We start from the raw sequence: 24016 nt of genomic DNA on the forward strand, positions 1-24016 counted from the left end.
GGCTATTCAAAAATAGCAGATATATTGAAGGAGCCATGAGCTTCAGCTTGGGCTCTCCCTAGGCTGGCAGAGGGAGAGTAGCGCCCAGGATTACATAGGCAATTGGCACTGGGTGAAAAAATATGGGTTACAAAATCGTGGGATCAAAATTATAGATTTTTTTTTTTAATAGCAGATATACAAGCTCATAGCACGGCACAGAGTGCCGTGCTATGAGCTTGTAGATCTGCTATTTTTGAAAATGTTTGGAAATTTGTGCAAATCTTTGAAGATATATATATTTTTTAAAGCGAACATTTGGAACTCAAATGTTTGCTTTTTGGGGGATATAGCATATTTTGCTATAATATCAGTGGTGCTCAAACTTTTTCATGTCAAGGACCCCCCAAAATGATATGTATTTAGCCGCGGACCCCCATCTCAAAATATGTTGTTCCAGGGACCCCCCAGAAGCAAAGATTTGAGTTACAAATGTTCGCTTTAAAAATATATATAATTCAAAGATTTGCAACATTTTTCACGATTTAAAAAAAAAATATTGCCAAAGAAATCTTAAAATGACACAGATGTGTTCCGGGTCTTAATGGGTTAAATAACTGTTGGGGGGGACGGGGCTGCTCAGTGGAGAGAGAGACATTCAAACACGGCTGCTTTCAAAACGAGTGGAGAGTGAGAACCGCAGTAGTACCATGAATATAGACCGCCCACACACAAGCTCACAAACAAGGTCATGGACACACAATGAACACATAAACACACACACACACACACACACACACACACACACACACAGACATGCACACCGACAGACAACACACACACACACACACACACACACACACACACACACACACACACACGCGCGCCTTGTTTTGTCTTTATCTTTGCCACGTTATTATGGTTATTTTACGACGCTGTCAGTGTTGTTGCAGTGAAACTATCATCTCATCACAGCATCCCCACCAAGTAATAGTCACATTTTCCACACCAGTGACCCACATCATATGGACAGATCCTCCACCGCTTTTCCCCCGCCCCGCTATCTCATTGCTATATCAGACACAGTTTTTTTTTAAAGTGCAGACGTCCTCTGAGAGCGAATGCCTTCACACCCTGGGGTTTTTGTGTTCTTTATTTATTTATTTATCTGTTTTTGGCTTTAGATGTTCCTATTCCTGCCCATGCAGGCACACAAACTGGGCTGTGCTCACCACCGCACACCAACAAAGTTTTTGGAGATACTTTTAATTGGACACCAGGAATAACATTAAGGTTGCTTTGAACTGCATGGTGATCAAAAATGCATCTGAGCCTTGTTTAGAAGTGGAATATCCTTCCCCATAGCGCGCGCACGTGCACGCACGCGCACGCCAACGCACGCACGCACGCACGCACGCACGCACGCACGCACGCACGCACGCACGCACGCACGCACGCACGCACGCACGCACGCATGCACGCACGCACGCACGCACGCACGCACGCACGCACACACACACACACACACACACACACAGACACACACACACACACACACACACACACACACACACACACACACAGACACACACACACACACACACACACACACCAGTGGTGGAAAAAGTACTCAAATGTTACAAGTAAAAGTATATCGTTATCAAAATGTACTTAAAGTACCAAAAGTAGAAAGTACTCATTGTGCAGAATGTCCCATTTCACAAGTTCAAAATGTATTAAAATATTTTGAAAATAGCAGATCCACAATGCGTCGCGATGTGACGCGTTGTGAGCTTGTAGATCGGCGAATTTTCAAATGGACAAAATATAGGGCTGAAGTGGTTAATGTAAGTTTTGTGATAATAATCTAGTAGAATAACTAGTAGAAGTAAAGGTTTTGGAAGTAAAAGTATTGGCAATTGGAAATACTCAAGTAAAGTACAAATACCTCAAATTGTACTTAAGTAAAGTACTTAAGTAAATGTACTTAATTGTACTTAGTTACTTTACACCACTGACACACACACACACACACACACACACACACACACACACACACACACACACACACACACACACACACACACACACACACACACACACACACACACACACACCCACACACACACAATTAGTCAGAAGTTTGATTTGTTGCATTGTGCATCTGTAGATACGTATTGCGTTTGCACATGAACATGCACCTGCACTAGTGTATGATGTGCATACAAGCATCTCTCTTTCTGTTTAGCACATTTTGCCATATTTCCCCTGACTCTCCCTCCTCCCTGCCCCCGAACCGCCGATGCACTTTCCAGATGAATTCAGGGAGTATACGGTTGTTGGCACATAAACATGTTTAGATTATAAAGAATCAAGCCAGTTGCCGGGTGTTTGATTTTGGGGATGTCGCTTCCTGCTGAAGTTGACTCTGTTGTTTGAGTGAAAAGGCCATTATGTTTGCTTTGTTTAATCTGTTTTACTACTGCTGAGAATGCTATTGCGTGACAATAAATATTGTGCCAATATCTCAATGTGGTTTATTCGCATTTTGGAAAAAACTGTGGGCAAGTGTCTTAAAAAAATCTGATCCCCCCCCCCCCCCCCCCCCGCAGCTACATTATTGTGTAAGCCATGCAGCATTTTTATCTCCATTCAAAAACGGCGTTCGCCCATTAAAACAAATCAATTGAGACATTATTTCATAAGCTTTGTAGAAGAAGCCTGCAGTTAGATTTACCCAGTGAGATATGCCAGAATCCTCAGTGAAATAGCTTTTCTTTTCTTTTCTTTTCTATTCTGTTATCTCTGCTGATGCTATCACGAACAAATCCATTTATTTTTAGGTCCATTCATTTAGATTCTATGGAATCCTTGAGAGGAAGGTTTTGTGCTAGTGTAACCACTGTGATCTGAACTCAGGTCTCCTACATGGGAAACCAAACATCTAATGTTCGTCCAAATGAGCATTTGTCCTTGTATTGGCCAAGGTAGTTAAAGGGGGTAATGGATAATTGATTTAGGTCATGTGATCAGTGACATACTTACGGTGTACTTTTGGCTCCGCCCCCTCAGCCAAAAGTACACCTTGCGTATGTCACTGATCACATGACCTCAATCAATTATCCAGTTCTAGGCAACATAGAAGGGGGGAGGGACTTTTTTCTTATTTCCACACAACAGCTCTAAGGTGTACTAAAGACATAGTTCAATGTTGAAAATGAGTGGTATTTCCCGTTAACACATTATGTGCCAGAAAATTTCTCCTTGGTCAAGGGAGTTTCACCCCCCTTTGAACTATATCACCTTCCCAGACATGCTCCCCAAAGTAACTACCCGAATTCCATTGTGAGTCTCAAGCCAGGGGCTAGCGTCCGGCTTGTAAATTGAGGCTATATAGGAAGTGTGACAGTTCATATGAATGGCCTGTACTCTCGCTGTTTCACAGCTGCTGGTTGCAGAAGCAATTAGGCTCTATTCAAACGGGTTTTTGGCCGAACTTTACACTTGATTTTATTACCTTAATAAACATTGTCATAAATACTATATGCTTCCAGTCGCTAATTTAAAGTCTTCTTTCAATCACCATGATATGCGTTTTGGTCAATTATTGTCCCATTTATTCTGAAATTAATGATAAAGTAGGGTACGTTTCTAGGGTTTCTACTGGTTCTACTGAGTGAAGGCCCGCCCTCGCAGCGGTTTCAGCCAGTAGCACACATTTTCCGTTAGCATTTCGGACCGGATGTCAACCGGATATAGAAAGATGGAGGATTTGAAAATCGCTGCAAAACAGGCTTCCCCCATTGGTCAAGGGAGATATTAAGGCTTCTAGTCTTCAAGCAGGGCTATTCTGCTACACTATGGATACTTATTCATCACATCTTTGAGTTGGTCTAGGTTGGGTCTGAATCTCTCACCACTGACAGACTCAAGGAGACCCTGACAGTGCAGTGGGAGCATTCTTCTTTTCCTCTCTTTCACTCCATCTTGTTTACTTCCCCTCTCCTATCTGTCATCACTTGTCATTCTGTTCACAGTTTTGCAGTCTCAATAACTGAGATGCATTAGGCCACATATCAGGGAGAGTTCTCTCTCGCTTTCCACCTCCCCCCTCTACATCAAATCTCTTCGCCGAAAATTGCCGATCTACAAGCTCACAGCGCGTTGCGATGCACTGCGTTCTGAGCTTGTAGATCGTCTATTTTCAGCAAATCTTTCCCCCAGTGGAGGCATCTTATGTTTTGTGTTGTTGAAAATGAGTTACTTTCATCAAGCGACATGGTAGTACATGTATTAAGAGTATAAAATGTTAGCTTTTCTCTCTCTCTCTCTCTCTCTCTCTCTCTCTCTCTCTCTCTCTCTCTCTCTCTCTCTCTCTCATTCTCAACCCCTCTTTTTCCACTATTTGTGGTTGATATCATGGTTGACATAATAACCATGAAAGTGAATGGAGGCAAAGTGTAATTTATGAAGTCCGGCTCAGTGAACCATTGGAATTAAGTGCATGGGGCGCAGCTCAACAAAGCAAGCCCAAAGACCAGGGAAAATCTTTAAGAAGTTTTGTTGTGCTCACAAGTCGGAAGAATTGTGTATCTCGCTCATTATTTGGAAATGACTTATAATAATTGTTCCATGCTGGCGGCTAAGAATAATGAAAGTGATTTGTCCTTGTAAACAGACAGCACATAATTATCTCCTAGACAGATATTTTGTTTGTCACTGGCATCAAATCAACAGTGGCATCTGTTGTATAGCGCCATAATCATTAAGTGTCCGCTTGTAATCTACATTATCTACAAGTTATTTTTACCCCATTGCAATGAACTGAGACTTAACCCATTCAATCCGCGAACAAATCTGTGTCACTTAAGATTTCTTTGGCTATTCAAAAATAGGAGATCTACAAGCTCATAAATCTTGAAAATGTGTGCAAATCTTTGAATATATATATATATTCAAAGCAAACAACTCAAATCTTTGCTTCTGGGGGGATTCTACAAATGTCTTCTAAATTCTAACAGTTTAAAAAAAATATATATATATATATATATATGTTGCTATAATCAGTGGTTCTCAAACTTTTTCATGTCAAGGACCCCCAAAATTATATGAATTTTGGCCGCGGACCCCCATCTCAAAAATATTTTGTTCCAGGGACCCCCCAGAAGTTGTAATAGAGTTAAAAATGTTCGCTATGGAAAAATAGATATTGAAAGATTTGCTCACATTTTCACGATAAAAAAAAAAAATGCAGATTGTATGAGCTTGTATATGTGCTATTTTTGGGAACTCCTTATGTGCTTATGGCTGAGTCATAGTGACGTGAGTGTGACGACGTGGTCCGCCGGCCGGTCCTCCCTTAATCCAGTTTAAATAGGAGATGACAGTGTAAAACCTAACGGTTACAGGGTAATTGATGTCGTCAGCGTTTAGGCTATCCAGGGGAACTTATACAGTAGCTACTGAATCTAATGCCTCGGTCATGAGAGTTTCCCCTATGGCTGCTTTAAAAAACGGCTGGGTGCGTGACTTTGCATTTTCTCAAGCCTCGAAAAGGCTTTTCAGAAAGCTTTTCCAATGGAAAGCTTACAGTATACATTTAAAAAAAAGATGCCGTATCCTTATCACAGCCTGGATTCCAAATAGGGATGACACACGTGTCGCTCTTCAAGACCAATGTGTTTACACAAGAAAATGCTGAGGTAAATACTGCAAGACATGGCATTGTTGTGCTCAGTGGTATAAAGTAGCTAAGTACATTTACTCAAGTACTGTACTTAAGTACAATTTTGAGGTACTTTTACTTTACTGGAGTATTTCCAATTGTCTATACTTTTACTTCTACTCCTACATCTCAGAGGCAGATATTGTACTTTTAATCCACTACAATTATTTGAGAACTTTAGTTACTAGTTACTTTGCAGATATAAATTATTACATTATTGCAAAACATACATTAACCACTTTAGCCCTATTTTATACCTAGGCTATTTGAAAATAGCCGATCTACAAGCTCACAACGCGTCGCATCGCGACGCGTTGTGAGCTTGTTGATCTGCTATTTTCAAAACATTTTGTACTTTTACTTTTGGTACTTTAAGTACATTTTGATACCAATACTTTTGTACTTTTACTCAAGTAAATTTTTTATTCCAGACTTTTACTTGTAACAGAGTACTTCTACTTGAAAATGTGTGTGCTTTTTAACCACTCATATGAAGCCCTACAGCATATACTTCTTCGTACGACAAACAGCGAACATAGGCCATCCACAAGCTCACTAGTGCCTCGCATGGTGACGCGTTGTGAGCTTGTCGGGGGTTAAAATGTGAATATTTGACCGAAATAGGGACGCCACGGTTTAATGTAGTAAAAAAAGGACGGAGTACCCACTTGTAAAAGAAGCTTTGTGCCAGGATTTCACTACTTTCATTGCCAGCCAACAGGAACAGTAGGCTGCCATATAGCGTGAGGATGCGGTGGATGCAGTCAGCGAAAGGGTTGGCTTTAATAATTCAAGGCAGCTAAATGGGTCACACAAGTATTAATTAAGGAGAACAGGGCATGTGAGAGGCAGAAGAGGTGGAGAGAGAGGAGGGGGAGAGAGAGAGAGAGAGGGAGGGGTGGAGAGAAATAGAGGGGGAAAGAGATATATATATATATATATATATATATATATATATATACAGTAGAGGGAGTAAGGGAGAGAGAGGGGGGGTAGGAAGAGATGGTATACAGATTGAGAGAGACAGGGAAATAAAGATAGAATGATAAAGACGGGTATAGTGATGTGTATTTAATAGTAATCACTGAAACAGTATCCTCCTCCGTCGGTGGTGAGGCCAAAATTGCTCTGCCCGGTTCTCTTCCTCAGCGGCTGGAGCATTTGATCCGAAATTGCACACAGCCATTGACCATTACCATGTGCACCTAACAGCGAAGGCCGTTTTTCAATTTCACCAAATCTCAGCTGTCTATTCGTGTTTTTATGTAGTCGCCATGGTTACGGGTTGCCAGATCATGTGCGCATATCCCCCCGCGGATGCGTCGACCGGGTATGGACTAGTACTGTATAATGGGAGTTCCCCGTCAAACACGTGTCGCCTCTCTATCCACCCACAGCTCTGTATGTGTATATACATGTATATTCATACAGCATTATTCTCTGTTTTATCTTTTCCTCGCGCAATTCTACACACGCAAACACTCACATAATTGACGTACAACACGCCTGCAATCACACATGCATGCACTAATAGAAGAGAGAGGAAAAAAACACACAGTGCTGCGTTGCTGCGCACACACGCATTAAGCCCAACGCTAAAGCAATATTCACTCAGGCAATTCAATAAACATACAGACAAACATGCCAACACACACAGCACGACACAATGTTTATATCTGCTAGAAGCGTGACAAATAAATGCGTTGGGGTTTTTCCTCACACGCTGGGATAGGACAAAAACGCAGTTGTGCATTTGCATATAGAAAATGACACTGCCACAGAGGTTTGCAGCAGCCGCATTGCTGCCTCTTTATATAATATAGCGGTATTTTGATTTGATCCCTTTCAGCACAGCTGCAGAACCACCCGGGACCCAAACTAGCGAAAATAGCAGATGTACAAGCTTGTACATCTGTGAGCTTGTACATCTGCTATTTTCACCAGCTCTTAAACCTGTTTTGTTTTTTTAGGGCATTATTTGATTTTCTGATTTTATATATGAAATACTTTTGAAAAATGTTGGAATTGTTTATTTAATTGATGAAAAGTTGTGATTTTTTTGGTTTATATCTTTTGAAATGCTACATGATATTTTAATATAGAAAAACGAAAATAAAGGGGATATTTACTCGCGACCCACACAAATCCCTTTCAGCACGGCTGCAGAACCACGCATACTCGCACGCATTACTTGTCTTTCTGTGTAGGAAGGAGACTTTAAGACATGCTAAGGCGTCAGCGGTCAGGCACCCCCCCTCTTTAGAGGCCTCAGCGTCATCATCAACCCTGCGCTGCTTCTGCGTCGTTCTCTCTCTGAGCTCTCGCTGCTCCGTGCCCTCCAGCGCGCAGACATTCCGCCGGATTACGCAAGAGCCCCAGTTTCACGGTCCAATGAAGGTTCACTACCCCCCCCCCCCCCCCCCCCCACACACACCCTGTGTTATTATTTATTTTTTATTACAGTACATCATCATCGTCGTCATCAGTGATTCCACGACGCGGCGCGTTACTCAATCATTTATTATTCCCAGCCGTGTTTTGCAGCCTCCTGACATGTCCTCCACCGAATCGGTGCAAACGAGAGTGAAAAAGCACGGAGGGGGGGACGACGACTAACTATGCGTGTTTCTTTACCGATTCGGTTGTTTTTTTTATTCACTTTCTTTCTTTCTTTTCTTTTTCAGAGGTGATAATGGTGATCGCTCGGTTTTGGTATTTAAAGATTTAGTAGCACACACGGGACAAAACACAAAACAGATTTGGCTCCTGTGTGCGTCGGGTCATGTTATGTACATTCTGCAGGGCTCCTGCAGCTATTCTGTGGTCGCACCGTGAACGCCTGTGAAAGCTGCTTTAACCCATTAAGACCTGAGGCGATTCTTTAAAAAAATGGAAATCCTAACAGTTTTTTGAAAAAAATATAAAAAATATTTTTTCACGATTTTTCAAAAATAGCAGATCTACAAGCTCGTAGCGCGGCACTCGGTGCCGCGCTATGAGCTTGTATATCTGCTATTTTTGAATAGCCAAAGACATCTAAAGTGACACAGATGCGTTCCAGGTATTAATGGGTTAATAAATGATCAATTTGACATTGTTTTCTTTATTATTCAGGGCAGGCCAGGGGAGTATTTCACGGTCGGTCCCCCCCCCCCGGGGGACCAGTAGCCTACCTGCATTAGCCCAGCAGATAGCTTATACTCACAGACAGGCTCAGATGAGCACAGGGGGAGCAGTTATAGGGACACCTAACACGTAGACTGGGGGCGAGCCGAGGGTCGAACGGTCAACATTCCGATTCCCACGCGGCCTCTATAGCAATGGTTCCCAAACTTTTTAGCTTGAGACACATAAATTAGACGTTTGCCCGGGACCCAAAACTAGTGAAAATAGCAGATCTACAAGCTTGAGACCCATAAATTAGACGTTTGCCCGGGACCCAAAACTAGTGAAAATAGCAGATCTACAAGCTCACAACGCGTCGCTTCACGCCGCGTTGTGAGCATGTACAACTGCAATTTTCACCACCTCTTAAACATGAAATACTATATGATATGTTAATATAGGAAATGAAAATAAAGGGGATATTTACTCACAACTCACTGCAATTTTCACCACCTCTCAAACATGTTTTGTTTTTTTTTAAGGACATTATTAGATTTTCTGATTTTATTTATGAAATACTTTTGAAAAATGTTGGGAATGTTTTATTTAATTGATGAAAAGTTTTTTTGTTTAACCTTTTTGAAATCTTTTGAAATGCTATAATATTTTAACATAGGAAACGAGAAAATAAAGGGGATATTTACTGGCGACCCACAAAAATGGGTCCGCGACCCACAAATGGGTCCCAACCCACCGTTTGGGATGCGGTGCTCTATAGCATACCCACTCAGCTGCGGCGGCCCCAGCTCAATCAACAAATTGATTCTGAGCCTTGAATATGCCCTTGGTGGACATGATGACGATAACAATATTGACGATAACGATTCTCTCAGGTTGTGCTATAATTCCCTCCAGAATGACGTACCTGGCATAATATATTAGAGTCCCCCCTCAGCTGTGGCTGGGCGCACTATTGTAAGAAGGGGTCAATTGGGGGTCAATTGGGTGTCAACAGCATAGAATGTATTTATTATAAATCAATTGACAGGTTCTCTCTTTGAGGCGAGCCCGTCCTGTGTATAATAGATTAACATTGGAAATGTAAATCCTGATTTATAGTTCACTGTATGGCAGTGTTGCTCGACGCAGTGAAATGTACGTTTGTGGATCTACGACCTTGTAGAACTATACAAGCTTGAATGAAACAAAGTGTCCATTGATTGATTGATTGAATACTTACTTATTTGATACTGCAGTTTGCAAAAAGTACACTTGAGTAGTACAAAAAGTATTGGCATCAAAATGTAAAAAGTAAAAGTACTCATTATGCAGAAACCGTCCATTTCATGTTTTCAAAATGTATAAAATCATTTGAAAATAGCCGATCTACAAGCTCACAACGCGTCGCATCGCGACGCGTTGTGAGCTTGTAGATCGGCTATTTTCAAAAAGCCGAAGTCTATATAGAGCTGAAGTGGTTAATGTATGTTTTCTAATATTTAAAATCTACAAAGTAACTGGTAACTAAAGTAGTCAAATAATTGTAGAGGAGTAAAAGTACAATATTTGCCTCTGAGATGAGTAACAGAGTAGAAGTAAAAGTATTGAAAATTGGAAATACTCCAGTAAAGTAAAATTAACCTCAAAATTTTGCTTAAGTACAGTACTTGAGTACTTGTACTTAGTTACTTTTCACCACTGGGTACAGTTAATGCTGAAAGGATAACACAAAAAGCCCTGAGGGCTTCCATTGTGTTTCCATTGTGGTCCATGTGGCAGAAAATGGTTCAGCACCACTCCGGTATCTCTCTCTCTCTCATAGGCGGCGGGTAATGAAGGCTAGGGTAGGCTAAGCCTTCCCAAATGTTATGCTGGGAAATTCTGGGAATTGTGCAAATTATATATAATATATGTGTACACATAGCCACAGTTAGAAACCTGGGTGTCACCTTTGACCCAGACCTCAACTTCCAACAGCACGTTAAAAAGGTCGGTCAAAATGCTGCGGCCCGTCTCTTAACTGGTACAAAAAAAATTGATCATATCACACCCATTCTAGCATCCCTCCATTGGCTCCCAGTTGAATTTAGAATTAATTACAAAATTTTACTCACTACTCATAAGGCCAGGCTAGGTCTAGCCCCAGTCTATATCTTGGACCTACTCCCCCCATATGTGCCTACACGTAGTCTGAGTAACCGAGTTTTGAGAGGTGCTATATAAATAAAGTTTTATTATTATTATTATTATTACTGTGCAGCATTATTTAGTATTTTTTTTGATAATAAATCAGTAAAATCAGGCAAAAATAAGAATTAAATAACCTAACCCTAACCTAACCCTAACCCTATAACCGAAATAAAGTAACCAAAAACCAAAAAGAAACTAACACAATCCGCCCAGAAACAAAAAAACAAAAAAAATAACAAAAAACAAAAAACAATTTTTGGCGCGGATTTTCACGGATTTCGGCGCCCGCGCGCGGCCGACCCCCAGCCTTCCCAATTGTCAAGCTCTCCCGCCGCCTATGCTCTCTCTCTCTCTCTCTGGCCTTACAGGAATCACTCTTTTTTTATATGCTGGCTTGTCATCTCCCTTTCATTATTTCTGATTGTTTTACCCATATCTCCTGTCACCTGCACGAATGAACACAATGCACATCTTCTTCATGTAATGATTGCCCTGCTCTGTGTTCCCTTGGCAGATGGATACACCACGGACGACATCGAGTTCTACTGGCGAGGCGGGAACAGCGCCGTGACCGGCGTAGAGCGCATAGAGCTGCCCCAGTTCTCTATAGTGGGCCACAATCTCATCTCCAAGAATGTCGTCTTTTCCACAGGTAATGTTCCATGGCAACTTATGCTTGATGTTGTTTTTTTTCTCCCCTCACCGTTACCGTATATATATATGTCACAGTACGTTTGGAGAACCAGTACGATTGAAGACAGAGCGCTCGTTTTTAGGCACGGGGCTCCTTCGGGGCGAGGCGGGGCTTTTCGAGACAGGGTTTATTAGCGAGGCTGGCGAGGAGGAGAAGGAGGACGCGGCGATGCGAGGCGGGGGTTTATTACGCGAGGCTCGCGAGGAAGAGGAGCCTCCTCCTCCTCCTCCTCCTCCTCCTCGCGTAATAAACCGTCCTCTCCTTCTCTCCTTCTCCTCCTCCTCCTCCAAGGAGAAGGAGAACTTGTAAACCGATAGGGACAGAATAGTTCTTTTCATGGATCACTTTGTGTGTGTGTGTGTGTGTGTGTGTGTGTGTGTGTGTGTGTGTGTGTGTGTGTGTGTGTGTGTGTGTCTCAGGGAGAAAGTAAAACAAAAGCCAGAACACAATAAAAGTCTAAATCTAATCTAAACAGTCCTTTCAGCTTTCAATAAACCAAAAAAAGCATGAGCGCGTGCGCGTGTGTGTGCGCTTGTGTGTGTGTGTGTGTGTGTGTGTGTGTGTGTGTGTGTGTGTGTGTGTGACTGTGTGTGTGTGTGTGGCCATATATGTTTGTGCACAAGCCTGGCTTGTGGCTCCCTCTAGTGCTGGGTGGGTGGTAAAAACGAGCGCGCTTTCTTCAATCGTACTGGTTCTCCAATCATACTGTAACATATACACCGGGTGGCACATACAGCTAAGACACAGGTTCTCAATGTGGGGGTCTGTGGACCCCCAGGGGTCCTTGGGGGAGGGGGGGGGGGGGGGGGGGGGGGTTCAAGGGAGTCCCCCGCTAAATGCCCTGATGTGAACCAAATGGACCCTTATGTGTCTGTAACTCTGAGAGTGAAGAAATAAAACCAAATAGAGCACCGAAGTCTGACGTAATTTACACATCCTACCTGGGTCGCGTTTTCTTTCCCGCATTATGAATTCCCATAGACGTGTTTAATATCCCGTCAAATAAGAACTGTGTTCCAAAAACAAACAAGTTATCCCGGCGGATTGACTCTCATGGATATGAAGCATCAACTGACGGTGAGAAAACGCTAATGTTACTCGCCGAATTAGTTCGCCAGAAACAGACTGTATCAAACATGAGTGACTGACTATCATAAACGATACAGAACCTCCTCCCTGACAACATCGCAGAGACAGTTGGTTTATTTTTGGACCACAATTCTGAGACGATTCTAAGATGACCCAATGTTTATTCTCCATAGAGAAATTACTTTACAACCCAATTATAAAATACCCCAAAAAAAAATAAAAAATGGGGAAAAAAATGAAAAAAAAATAAAAAAAATTAGGTGACGTCAAAAGACGTCATTGGCACTAATGGCACACTGAAAACGGCCGTCAAAAGACGTCATTGGCACTCAATGAGTTAAGACACAGGGTGCCAAAATGCAAAGCAAAGCAAAACAAAAAAAGAAAGAAAGAAATTGATACAATGTAACGTGCCAGAAAGGCCTCTGCAGATAATACGCATAGTGAATGTTGATATCCATAAACCATAGTGCGTATGTATGCAAGCAAAGAGGTCTCTCTCCTGTGTGGCTCAGCTGCTCTCTGTGCTGCTAGGAAATGCCATTTTAAATTAGCCGTGATACTCATTCGGTACACTTTAAAATCACGAGTGTTCCTTTAACTCTCAGTACAAATGGAACCAAGTTGACATGCGTGCCCGCAGACCCCCTTTTAGCTAGGGAATTTTAGCTAAATGTTTGGACCATCTGTGAAAAAATTTACTACCAATAGCTTTCTTCACCAATGTGTTCTTATAGGTGTCTAGAATCACCTCTCAATTTATTTAAACCCAACTCCTCGTGGAAAATCCTGGAGAGCCAATCAAAGTTAAGGAGCCCAGAGGGCTTGGGTGAAAAATATGAAAAGAAATAAAAGTCTTGTGAGGTGTCCAACTAGGGGTTTTCAGGGGTGCTGAATCCATTCCAACCATTATTTTTGAGTAAAAATGTCTCCCTGGCCATCTAATATTGGTATATTGGTTCTTGTTAGTGTATAATCAGTGTATAATCAATGGTAGGGGATTGGGGTGTTGTTGAATTGATTCTATTCTGAAAAATAAAATAAGAAAATATTGCTAAACACTTGATAAGAGTGTACACCTACTGTGCACATGCTCAGTGGGATACACTGTCTGCATGTGGGGAAGGAGCGGGAGTGTTGCATCCTGGAAAATATTTCTGGACGATTTTAAGGTACGGTAGTTTATCTACTTTTTGGCATTTATTTTCCTCTGCTGGCAAAACTTTTGATTACTGTGAATTTAGATGTCAATTTTCTCTAGCCTATTGCTTACATTGAACAACCATTAGTTAAACAATCATGACACTTGTCTTTTAGTAGACAACATGGAAGAGGATTCTGTAGCTTGTGGCTTAAGGTGCTTCATCTGTGGTGGTCCTGAGACTGAGATTCAAAAGCTCTCAAAAGTCACCCAAAAAGGCTATGCACAGATTTTGTCTTATTATGAGAGTGTGGATGATGCAGCATTAATCAGAAGACTACATGAGGACTGGAAAAACTGAGATGACCCCAAACTAAGATACCATTTGGAATGCAAAACCGAGCTATACAGTCGTGCAAGAGGTATATCCACTGGAAATCGTACGTTTTTTTCACTGTGATGAAAGTTGCCACTTGCAGATTTCAATCCTATTCTATGTTGTGAGTGACATCATAATTTAATAAAAACTTTAAACATAATCTATTCTTTAGAGCAAGATGAGCAAGACCAACGGCCAGGCAGGAAGAAAAGACGCAGGGCATTGTCTGGGTCAAGTAGTTCAAGTGCTAGCTGGCACACTTGATCTACCATGATACTTGCATCCTTTGCAATGAAGGTATCAATGTTGGCACATTGAAAAGAAACCCTGGTAAGTCTTTTGTATGTAAGATTCAAATGAATTTTGATAATTGTTTTTCTTGCTCCTCATTGTAGGCTTCCACTCAAAGTAAAATAATTTAATCATGCACATACTGTATGTGGCTACCTTTTATCCAGACAGATCTCGGCAGTTGTATCGTGCACCTGATAATGTCTACCAGGACCAACTGAAAAGGAGTTTGATGCAGAGAGCAAAGCGACGAGGTGATGACTGGGGACTTGAAGTCGCTGGTCGCCTGGTGGCAGAAGAGGCAGTATATCATATTCGATGCAGAAGAGACTTTAAGAACCCTGTTACAAAGGCTGAGGTAACATTATATGGATACACAATACAGCTGTACAATACAACTCACATTTCTTGTCCTGAGGGAAGAAATATAATTTTTAATAGTGAAACTTTTGACTTCAAAATAATGTATTCTGCAAGATTGATATGGGTCCAGTAATGAGGGGGACTAATAAAGGATAAGAAATGTGAGTTGTATTGTACAGCTGTATTGTGTATCCATATAATGTTACCTTAGACTTTGTAACAGGGTTCTCAAAGTCTCTTCTTCATCGAATATGATATACTGCCTCTTCTGCCACCAAATCTATAATACCAGACAGGCGACCAGCGACTTCACGTCCCCAGTCATCACCTGTCGCTTTGCTCTCTGCATCAAACTCCTTTTCAGTTGGTCCTGGTAGACATTATCAGGTGCACGATACTGCCGAGCTCTGTCTGGATAAAAGGTAGCCACATACAGTATGTGCATGATTACATTATTTATTTTACTTTGAGTGGAAGCCTACAATGAGGAGCAAGAAAAACAATTATCAAAATTCATTTGAATCTTACATACAAAAGACTTGCCATGGTTTCTTTTCAATGTGCCAACATTGATACCTTCATTGCAAAGGATGCAAGTATTATGGTAGATCAAGTGTGCCAGCTAGCACTTGAACTACTTGACCCAGACAATGCCCATTCCAAATGGTATCTTAGTTTGGGGTCATCTCAGTTTTTCCAGTCCTCATGTAGTCTTCTGATTAATGCTGCGTCATCCACACTCTCAGAATAAGACAAAATCTGTGCAGAGCCTTTTTGGGTGACTTTTGAGAGCTTTTGAATCTCAGTCTCAGGACCACCACAGATGAAGCACCTTAAGCCACAAGCTACAGAATCCTCTTCCATGTTGTCTACTAAAAGACAAGTGTCATGATTGTTTAACTAATGGTTGTTCAATGTAAGCAATAGGCTAGAGAAAATTGACATCTAAATTCACAGTAATCAAAAGTTTTGCCAGCAGAGGAAAATAAATGCCAAAAAGTAGATAAACTACCGTACCTTAAAATCGTCCAGAAATATTTTCCAGGATGCAACACTCCCGCTCCTTCCCCACATGCAGACAGTGTATCCCACTGAGCATGTGCACAGTAGGTGTACACTCTTATCAAGTGTTTAGCAATATTTTCTTATTTTATTTTTCAGAATAGAATCAATTCAACAACACCCCAATCCCCTACCATTGATTATACACTGATTATACACTAACAAGAACCAATATACCAATATTAGATGGCCAGGGAGACATTTTTACTCAAAAATAATGGTTGGAATGGATTCAGCACCCCTGAAAACCCCTAGTTAGACACCTCACAAGACTTTTATTTCTTTTCATATTTTTCACCCAAGCCCTCTGGGCTCCTTAACTTTGATTGGCTCTCCAGGATTTTCCACGAGGAGTTGGGTTTAAATAAATTGAGAGGTGATTCTAGACACCTATAAGAACACATTGGTGAAGAAAGCTATTGGTAGTAATTTTTTTCACAGATGGTCCAAACATTTTGCTAAAATTCCCTAGCTATTTGGCCTACTCCAATAATACCTTGTTAAAGTGGCTTCATTTATGGGTCAGGCTGAGGTCCAGGGCTTGCTTTTAGCCCACGTGTCGTTGTGGGTTTGACTTTCCCATTGGCAAACACATTGTACTGAGTGCTGAACATGACTATATCTTATAGGCCCCTCCTTCCTCCTTTCAGTAAAAAAAACTAAACACACTTCAGTTGTCTCCTTTAACCCTTTAAGACCGGGAACGCAGCATCTGTGTGTCACTTTTAGATTTCTTTGGGCTATTCAAAAATAGCAGATCTACAAGCTCATAGCGCGGCACCGAGTGCCGCGCTATGAGCTTGTAGATCTGCAATTTTTTTTAAAAATCATGATTTTTTTTTTTTTTTGCGGACATTAGTAACTCAAATCGTTGCTTCTGGGGGTCCCTGGAACTAAACATTTTACAAACGTTCGCTTTAAAAATATATATATTCCAAAATTTGCACACATTTTCACGATTTTCCAAAAATAGCAGATCTACAAGCTCATAGCGCGGCACTCGGTGCTGCGCTATGAGCTTGCAGATCTGCTATTTTTGAATAGCCCAAAGAAATCTAAAAATGACACACAGATGCGCTCCCGGTCTAAACGGGTTAATATAATCGATAAGGGCTTGCGACGTTCAAATAGATTAGCCTTGTTACATTTATTTCATGTCATAAGGAACACTTTGTGGCCTGTGGTTTGAGGGCATCGAGCTTTAATGTGTATCGGCCAACGCATGCAATCGATGGGTTTGGAAGTTTGTTTTCCACATCAGTGGGCCTAATGTACAGTAGCTATACAGTATCTACTTTTTTTCCTGTGTATCTGCCCTGTGTTCTAAATGCTGTGCTGTCTCTGGAAACGCAATTTCCCCCTGAGGGATCAATAAAGGTTTATTTAACTTTTTCCAGATAAGTATATTTGTCATTTTAACCCATTTTGACTGGGTACCCCTATACGTAACTATACCTTTCCATCCGGAAACCCCTTTTGGGGTTGTTGTTTTTACAGTAGGACATAGCAACATAAATTTTTTGTATTTTTTTCAGAAAACTTAGGTCAGGATTTAGAGGGTGTTTTTTTAGAATCGGTCTCAGGTCTAAATTGGTTAACCCATTAAGACCTGGAACGCATCTGTGTCATTTTAAGATTTCTTTGGCTATTCAAAAATAGCAGATATACAAGCTCGTAGTGCGGCACCGAGTGCCGCGCTACGAGCTTGTAGATCTGCTATTTTTGAAAAATCATGGATTTTTTAAAGATTTGTTTACATTTTTAGAATCGACCTCAGGTCTAAATTGGTTGAGCAGCTGCTGCCTGGCTCATATTCAACACTGAAAGCAGCCTGCACGATTCAAAATGATGCACAAACGTTTTGGAGAGCGAATTATAGCAATGGAAAATAAGTGGTAAAATTGCACTTTCGATTGTACAGGGATTCCCAAACTGTTCTGCGTGCACGGTGCACCCTCTGGGTTGCCTTGAGTCTAGGGGGTGTGTGACATTAATAGTGTGTAACGTGGTGCTGATAAAAAATATATATATTTTCAAGGTAATAATAGGCTAAAGGTGAAAAGTAATAGGCTAAAGAAGGCCGATATGATGCCAATATGAAAAATTTGATTATTATTATAAAGTTGATTATTTGGCTGCATTCGGCACACAGCAAACGTAGACAATAAAAATAAAATAGACCAGAATGCGTACTTTACGAAAAAGCTGCGCACACGCCGCTTCTGGGATGAGTCTGAAACGTGTGAGTTTGAATCACTAGCATTGCATTATCTAGAGTGGACGTGGATCAGAAGTGGCTAGTGCGTCGCGTACGTTCCGCGACGCTTCCGCGCCTGGTGGAATTGAGGCGTCATGTTCAATGTATTATGCAACACTGTGCACCAAGACAGAGGCAAGGGCAAGCATTTGATGCATGGTTTAAACATGTGTGTATGTGTGTGTGTTTGCGTGTGTGGTTGTGTGTGAGGGCTAGTTTGTGCACATGTTCATGGCGACTGAGTTAGCTACAAGATTACTGTTACACACACACGCGCGCACACGCACACGCACGTGCACGTGCACGTGCACGTGCACGCGCACGCGCACACACACACACACACACACACACACACACACACACACACACACACACACACACACACAGCACACACACAGTTCCGTTCCGTTCTTGGTTTCCCTCCATTGCAACAAACAATCTCTCCCTCCACCCGTCACATAATATGCTTGGTAATGTTGTTACCATCAGACTTTACTTGCAGAGACGGCAGTATGCAAATGCTTACTCATTCCTCCATATTCATTTGCACTTATTGCCCCGGATGAGAGCGTTAGCTAATTACCTAAGAGTTGAGAAATCCTGCGTGAATGTAGATTAGATTCGAGCACTCCGCCTCGGAGACAGGAGGACCTTCATGACTTATTTAACAGCAATAAACAAAAAAAGAATGCTGTCTGACACCATGACTTATTCATCTCCCTTTACATTTTCATATTCATGAATTTATCATAAAGGCTGTTGTTGGGAGAAAGGGTCAGTGCTTACTGCTGAGCACAGTATGGGCGGGTGGTGGGTTTTTTACTCTATTGAATGAGAGCGACAAATTAACCCAATAAAGGCAGATCCATACTCCGCCGAAAATTGTTACAGACGTACAAGCTCACGACATGTCGTGTCTGCAATGCGTTGTGAGCTTGTACATCGGCTGTTTTAACCACACGCGGCACCGGCGTACGGCAGAGCATAAATTAGGCATAATAACACGCCACCGCACTCCAGCTCTGGCAGTCGTCTCAGTGGGCTAAACCTCGTCTATGCTGCCACTGCTAGATGCGCAGACCCCCCCCCCCCCCTCACATTAACCCATTGAGACCTGAAGCCGATTCTACATGTCTCCTAAATCCCAACAGTTTTCTGAAAAACGTATGTTTCTATATCAGTGGTGCTCAATCTTTTTCATGTCAAGGACCCCCAAAATGATATGTATTTGGCCTCGGACCCCCATCAAAATATTTAGTTCCAGGGACCCCCCAGAAGCAACGATTTGAGTTAAAAATGTTCGCTTTAAAATTATTTATATTCAAAGATTTGCACACATTTTCACGAATTTTCAAAAATAGCAGATCTACAAGCTCGTAGCGCGGCACTCGGTGCCGCGCTATGAGCTTGTAGATCTGCTATTTTTGAATAGCCCAAAGAGTAAAATAATGCTTTTTAGCTCAAATCTAAAAATGACACAGTTCCAGGTCTTAATGGTTTAATAACATAATGCTTCTGGATGCATAGAAAATGTGTGCACTCGAATGTGTGTGCTCGTTTATGTGGACGCGTGTGTGTTTGTGCTCGTTGTCCTGTGTAGTCCAGTGCTGTCTCTATTATGTTATGCCAGGATATGGGGTGGGGCGGGCGGGGGGGGGGATGGGGGGGGGTGGGGGGTATTCCCATTTAGCGCGCTGTCTATTGCGACAGTGAAGGGACCGACCCCGGGGTCACAGCAGAAAAAGGCAGGCATCAGCAGAAGCGCGCTGGCATTTATCCAATACCTGAGCCTCGTTTGACTCTGAGGACAGACGAATGTCCTTGTTGCCTCATGAATAATAATGTTTTGCTGTTGCGTCTACATCCAGCCACCTCTCTCTCTCTCTCTCTCTCTGTCCCCACTGGCCCATTATACCTTCGCCGGGGACATAATTCAGGGATACAGCTGGTGGCTTATAGCATGGCTAACCCAAATGACAACGCTAAGTGGTGATATTGCTAAGCTGAGTGGAAATGGAGGGGCATTGTTTGCTGCTGAAGTATTTGATGTGATTGTGTTTCGTTGTACGAATTAAAAGCAAATCATTTTTAAAATATGTATAAATAAACATAACAGATCATTACATTATACAGTCACAGACTTATTTCCACTGTGGTGCTCATGATCTATCTGCATAATGGCATGACACGTTTGGCATTCACAACACAGTTGCCATGACATGTAACAAGATGAATTTGACTTAAAAGTCGATTAAGGCCATAAAAGACCATTAAAAAAAGTCATCAATATGTAATCAAGTCCTGGACATGATTGAGGGGCGACCATATATAGCTGAATGGGTCGAGAGGTCGTCTGGGAATCAAAAGATCCCCGGGCCACCCCTCCAGTCTGTGTTTTGAAGTGTACCCAATATAGACAGTGGTGGAAAAAGTACCCTTTTTTTTTTTACTTAAGTAAAAGTATCAATACTGCAATGTAGAAATATTCTGTTACAAGTAAAAGTCCGGGATTCAAAGTTTACTTGAGTAAAAGTACAACAGTTTTGGCATCAAAATGTTTTAAAGTACTCATTCGGCAGAATGTCCTGTTTCACAAGTTTTCACATGCATGAAAATCTTTTGAAAATAGCAGATCTACAAGCTCACATTGCGTCGCATTGTGAGCTTGTAGATCGGCTATTTTCAAATGGGCGAAATGTATGGGCTGAACTGGTTATATGTTTTGTAATAATAATCAAAGTCTACAAAGTAACTAGTAACTAAAGTTTTCAAACAATTGTAGTGGAGTAAAAGTATAATATTTTCCTCTGAGATGTAGTGGAGTAGAAGTAAAAGAAATTGTAAATACTCTAGTAAAGTAGAAATACCACAAAATTGTACTTAAGTACAGTACTTGAGTAAATGTACTTAGTTAGTTTCCACCACTGACGGTAGCAATGGGTAAATGCAGAGGATACATTTAATGTGCAGTATGTGCAAATGAACGGCGACAAATTATCCCAAAGGTAATTATTATTAATCATCATTTAATGCTAGTCGTGCTCATTCTTCTGTTTCTGCCTTAGCTCACTGACTTTATGTTGTGCCACACACTTGGACACTTTTTAAAAAAAACGCACTCCCCGTGGGGTTTCCGTTTGGTTGACTCGATCAGACGAGAGATACCACAGTCCCATCAATTCCCACGGGACGGAGAAGGTGCGAACTTATACAGTTTGCCTTAACCGGGGACCTGCCGAGGGACATATTATTTCAGATATAGAGCACAGATAAGCGTGAAAAACAAAAAGGATCCCTTGAGAGAGAACAGCCACAGCCCTTCTCTCTCACAATATTGTACGTAAACACAAGTTATTGGCAAAATTGGCGAGTGCTGATGCTACTGTGTTTATAGGAGAGAATAAAGCTTTACTGCTGTGTCACATCTTTTTGAAAATGAGATAAAGAGATGATTTGTGGAGCCAGAGGAGAGCATGCAAGGGTGGGCATGCAGTGGTGGAAAAAGTACTCAAAATGTTTTACTTAAGTAAAAGTATCAATACTGCAATGTAGAAGTACTCTGTTACGGGTAAAAGTCCCGGAATTCAAAATGTACTTGAGCGAAAGTACAAAAGTATTGGTATCAAAATGTACTTAAAGTACCAAAAGGAAAAGCACTAAAATGTTTGAAAATAGCCGATCTACAAGCTCTTGTGAGCTTGTAGATCTGCTATTTTCAAATAGCCTAGGTATAAAATAGGGCTAAAGTGGTTAATGTGTGTTTTATAATGTAATAACTTTATATCTGCAAAGTAACTAGTATCTAAAGTTTTCAAATAATTGTAGTGGGGTAAAAGTAGGCTACAATATTTGCCTCGGGAGATGTAGCGGAGTAGAAGTAAAAGTATCGACGATTGGAAATACTCCGGTAAAGTAAAAGTACCTCAAAATTGTACTTAAGTACAGTACTTGAGTAAATGTACTTGGTTACTTTCCGCCACTGGGCATGGGTGGGCATGCAGAGTCGAACCACTGGTTATGTCTTTAGTGTATACCGGGGCGAGTCAATAACAGCTTCTGAGAGGTTGGATATATTGAGAGGGGTATAGGGGTCTGAGATTGCATCACCTCGGATACATAGAGCCCATGAGACCCGAGGTCAGTGGAAATATTCTCTCATCTGACGATGATTCTATTTGCTTTTTCCACTCTCTCTCCCTTTCCCTCCTCCTCCTCCTCCTCCTCCTCCTCCTCCTCCACATCCTCCTCTTCATCTTCCTTCGCTAGGCTCCTACCCTCGCCTCTCCCTGAGTTTCAAGCTGAAGAGAAACATCGGCTACTTCATCCTGCAGACCTACATGCCTTCCATCCTGATCACCATCCTCTCCTGGGTCTCCTTCTGGATCAACTACGACGCGTCCGCCGCGAGGGTGGCTCTGGGTGAGGGTTTCTCCGCCGAAAACATGGTCAAATGAACACTTAACCCTTTAAGACCGGCAACGCATCTTGTGTGTAATTTTTTTTTTGATTTCTTTGGGCTATTCAAAAATAGCAGATCTACAAGCTCGTAGCGCGGCACCGAGTGCCGCGCTACGAGCTTGTAGATCTGCTATTTTTGTAAAAATCGTGAACATTTGTGCAAATCTTTGAATATATATATATATATATTTTTTTTTTAAAGCGAACATTTTTAACGTAAATCTTTGCTTCTGGGGGGATTTCTACAAATGTCTTCTAAATCCTACCTACTGTATGTTGTTATAATATCAGTGGTTCTCAAACTTTTTTCATGTCAAGGACCCCCCAAAATGATATGTATTTGGCCGTGGACCCCCATCTCAAAATACGTTGTTCCAGGGACCCCCCAGAAGCAAAGATTTGAGTTACAAATGTTCGCTTTAAAAAAAACACATAATAATATATAAATATATATATTCAAAGATTTGCACTCATTTTCACGATTTCTTTTCAAAAATAGCCGATCTACAAACTCGTAGCGCGGCACTCGGTGCCGCGCTACGAGCTTGTATATCTGCTATTTTTGAATAGCCCAAAGAAATCTTAAAATGACACACACATGCGTTCCCTGTCTTAATGGGTTAAGGCTATGTGGCCATGAGGCATCCGTTTTCAATGATTCAGGAGCGCTCGCAGCCTCCTCTGAGCGCTTCTTCCACTTCTGATTGTCTCTGCTTTTCAGGACTGGTGGAAGGAGAGTGTACACTCTCTCCCTTTGAAACTCCTCTCTGTGGGCTGAAGAGAGGCAAAAGTATCAATACTGCAATATAGAAATACTCCGTTACAAGTAAAAGTCCGGAATTCAAAATTTACTTCAGTAAAAGTACAAAAGTATTGGCATCAAAATGTACTTAAAGTAAAAGCAAAAGTAAAAGTACTAAAATGTTTGAAAATAGCAGATCTACAAGCTCACAACGCGTCGTGATGCGACGTGTTGTGAGCTTGTAGATCTGCTATTTTCAAATAGCCTAGGTATAAAATAGGGCTAAAGTAGTTAATGTTTGTTTTATAATGTAATGATTTATATCTGAAAAGAAACTGGTAACTAAAGTTTTCAAATAATTGTAGTGGAGTAAAAGTACAATATTTGCCTCTGAGACGTAGTGGAGTAGAAGTAAAAGTATAGACAATTGGAAATACTCCAGTAAAGTAAAAGTACCTCAAAATTGTACTTAAGTACAGTACTTGAGTAAATGTACTTAGTTACAACAGTGAGAGTTAGCAGTGACAGGGATTGAGGATAA

General features: G+C 41.4%; 1 protein-coding gene across 2 annotated transcripts in view; it reads left to right on the forward strand.

Annotated features, from left to right (window-relative positions):
- gabrb2b (gamma-aminobutyric acid type A receptor subunit beta2b) overlaps positions 1-24016 on the forward strand; it is a gene marked incomplete at both ends in the record, with an annotated part of 134206 nt that overhangs the window by 102443 nt on the left and 7747 nt on the right. For both annotated transcript variants that reach the window (XM_080436260.1, XM_080436261.1), the window contains 2 exons: positions 11514-11651; positions 22542-22694. In XM_080436260.1, the coding sequence (XP_080292386.1) occupies positions 11514-11651; positions 22542-22694 (291 nt within the window). The remainder of the gene's footprint in view (positions 1-11513; positions 11652-22541; positions 22695-24016) is intronic.

The sequence above is a fragment of the Gymnoscopelus braueri genome, assembly GCF_963280865.1.
Source record: "Gymnoscopelus braueri genome assembly, chromosome: 8".
NCBI classification, from domain to species: domain Eukaryota; kingdom Metazoa; phylum Chordata; class Actinopteri; order Myctophiformes; family Myctophidae; genus Gymnoscopelus; species Gymnoscopelus braueri.